General features: G+C 39.7%; 1 protein-coding gene across 1 annotated transcript in view; it reads left to right on the top strand.

Annotated features, from left to right (window-relative positions):
• Nucleotides 1–94, top strand: part of LOC108767823 (uncharacterized) — a 1,009-nt gene extending 915 nt beyond the window's left edge. Inside the window, exon 2 of the mRNA XM_018517891.1 lies at nt 2–94. Within this exon, the coding sequence (XP_018373393.1) occupies nt 2–50 (49 nt within the window). The 3' untranslated portion in view covers nt 51–94. The remainder of the gene's footprint in view (nt 1) is intronic.
• Nucleotides 95–3,218: the final 3,124 nt, after the last annotated feature.

Here is a 3,218-nt window from a genome sequence, read left to right as displayed (position 1 = left end):
ATGCTTGTATTGCTGCAAGAGGTGCACATTTCGAACAAAATCTTCATTAAAAAGTTTGTAAATAAAATAATTAAAATAATAAATTAAATTATATTTTTTTCTTTTTCCGTGATTTCCTGAGAAACAAAGCAAAAACGAACATATGTCTATAGGACTTTTTTTCTTAGTTTTTAACTCCTCTACACGCTCCCCAAGTTTTGCCATTTAATTTGGAAACACCCTGTATGTACTTATATATATATTTTTTCCTTTTTTTTCTTATTTTTTTTTACTAGAGATTTAAAATAGCAAGGTGATATATCTGCATGGTGAATCATGCGGTTAAATGATTATTTCTGCATGGCGTAACATGCGGACTAACATATCGTATCATATGGTTATGCGTTAGTGTAGACAGATAAACAAGTGGTTCAGCTCCTTAGCTCCAAAGAATAAGCCGTTGTCTCCACGGTGGGGAGGGGGGGATAGGTTCGTTCTGTCTTCATTTCTGTGAGGGTCAATGTATCTCCGTTTTCGGGGTCATCGTTCTCGGGTGCATCGGGAGCGCTGGGCTTTCCGTGTTTTGGCCTATCTTTTCCTAAGTGTAATAAGAGTTGGGTAAGCGAGTCCCATATGGCTCCTATTAAATACACAGACCATCCGTATACTGTGTGTAAGGCGTATCCGTGCACGAATGTGTCAAGAAATAATTTGATGAGTCTGCCGATCAAGTATATTCCTATTAGTCCAGCACTAATATCGCCAAATATTGTAAATTTGTTCCAAAATTTTGTCCATGTGGACATTGCAATTTTTTCTATTGATGCTTCGTCGAGGTTTGAGAGAGATCTTTCATTAAGTACCGTTGTTTGCTCTAATATACCTCTCGCTACAGTGTTAAGAATTGCAGGCCGCTCTGCGGGGAACATTATGTGGTCTTTAAGTTCTTCCAAGTCGGATTGTGAATATATTCCGCTGGTCGCCAGTGCGCCAGGGCTGACGTATTTCCACGATGGTTTGGTTGCTGGTTGCATGATGGTGGGCGGTACTGTTTCGACTGGTTTTGGCATAATTTTATACCATGAGTTTCCCAAAAGATACATGGCAAAAGAATTACAGGTAATCTGTGTCCCGTGGCGTACCAGTTTGTGAGTTTAAGGGGTCAAAAAATACGTATCGTTTCCCCGTAACACAGGAAGTTGTTCATAGCATTCATCAGTCCGTGCTAATTTTACTTCGACCGGCACACATTTTACCATGTGTATCACTTCTCCGGCCAATAGTGCCATGTATCCTGGTCCTTTCATAAAGTGGTATGCGAAGATATCAGGTGATCTAGCGGCTATAGCTAGCGCGTTCTGCATCGTTCGGTATTCAATTTGGCATTGTTGTAATAATATATTGCGATACAATTGATTAATCTGAGTACGGATGTGTCTTTCTACGTACACGAATTTCGAGTTTACATACGAAAACAAATCTATGTTTAGTGCGATAAACCCGGAGCTTTTGAAAACTTCGCTACCGAGCGACGTTTCGAAAATTATTAATTTTGGATGCTCGGTCCTGATAAGAGTGTATCCACAGGCATTATATGTTCCAGTGCTGGTTAAAGAAAAAATCATGCTTGGCGTATTGATGGAATGAACTGTCTGTGATCGTTCGTTTGTTAAATCGAGTATTTTGTTAGCGTATCCATTGTACAACACGTCGTAGTCGGTAAGTTTGCAATTATCGACAGGCAAGGGATCCCAAAAGGTATCTCCTCCCTCTATATCTGTACAATAAGTAGAGCTTAATTCGCAGCTTACTCCTGATCGGAGGTGCACGCGATTAGTATTTATTCGTACTTCGGCGACATAATCTTATAAGGTTATTTTGAGGCTGCCTAACACAATGACATTTCCCCAAGTTCCATACGGGTCGGAATAAGCGCTGCCGGAGCATCCGCCGTCATTGTCAACGTGACCGGCTAAAACTACTGATCGCGAGGCAGTCTGATTAGATTTTAATCCTAATATACGAGTTCCAGCTATTTCGAAGGCTCCATAGGTGTGCATGTGTCTGCATGCATCTCGCGTTATGTCGGCTATGTATGAAAATTGTCCGTTGTATACATCCAAGGTATGCGAAAACATTCCACACTTCTTTACTGTACGGTCTATTTCGACTTTACATTGTATTACTTTTACCGAATTAGTAGAATTAAAATCATTAAGCTGGAGTAGTTGGACATAGATTTTGGTGGAATTTACTTGCTGGATTGGTACGTCGCATTCTTCAACGTTTACTAGCGACAATGTAGTTAAATTAGCGGCTGCTGATCCACAATCGTAGCCTATTATTCCATGAGTTTCTGGCGTTGATATTATTAAAATTATTATGGCAGTTATTTCTCTGATGCGGCAATCCATCTGAAATACCGATTTGGCTAATTTAGTTGCTTATTTAATTACTGTGAGCTGGGTTAATATGAGAAATTCGCAAGCGGTTGGGATGAACAATGCGACTATTTTTCTTTATTCTTATTTTAATATTATTTCTGTTTAATATTTCCAGAACTTCGTGTGGGCCTGTATATTGGTCTCCGAATTTACCGGGTTTCGACCCTTTTAGTAGAAATACTTGATCTCCAGGCTTAAAGGTCTGCGGATTAATTTTCTTGTCGTAATGTTTCTTTGATTTTTCTTTAGATTCAACGACGTTCTCGCGAGCTTTTGTTTGTATGGAATGGAGTTGTGTGACAAGATCTATTAGATAATCATTGTAGTTAGATAATTTTTCATTCGGTGCTAAAGGTTCGTTCGAAGGTATTCGAGCTATTTTGCCGAATATCAATTCGTAAGGAGTGTGTTTCGTCGCTTCATTTTAGTATTGTAATTGAACATCGCAAGGCTGATCCATCTATCCCATTGTTTTTGCGAATTTGCATATTGTTTCAAGTATTCGCCCAAAGCGTGATGCGATCTTTCTAATGATCCATTTGATTGCGGATGGAAAGCGGTTGTGCGGAATTTGCGTATTCTGAAAATTTTTGCAACATTTTTCATTAAATCGCTAATAAAATTTCTTCCTTGATCGGTTAGTATGGCCTTTGGTGCTCCTAATACGCAAATGAATCTATCTACAAAAGCTTCTGCTATGGTTTTGGAAGTCTAATCTGGCAGTGGTATTAATAGGTATAGTAGGGCGGTTCTAACTCGGGAGCTCTGAGGGGGGTGCGGGGCGCGGGGGAACCG

This window comes from Trachymyrmex cornetzi, unplaced genomic scaffold (assembly GCF_001594075.2).
Source record: "Trachymyrmex cornetzi isolate Tcor2-1 unplaced genomic scaffold, Tcor1.1 scaffold729, whole genome shotgun sequence".
NCBI classification, from domain to species: Eukaryota; Metazoa; Arthropoda; class Insecta; order Hymenoptera; family Formicidae; genus Trachymyrmex; species Trachymyrmex cornetzi.
The sequence above is the reverse complement of the archived record's forward strand: the minus strand, read 5'-3'. Positions and strand labels throughout refer to the sequence as shown.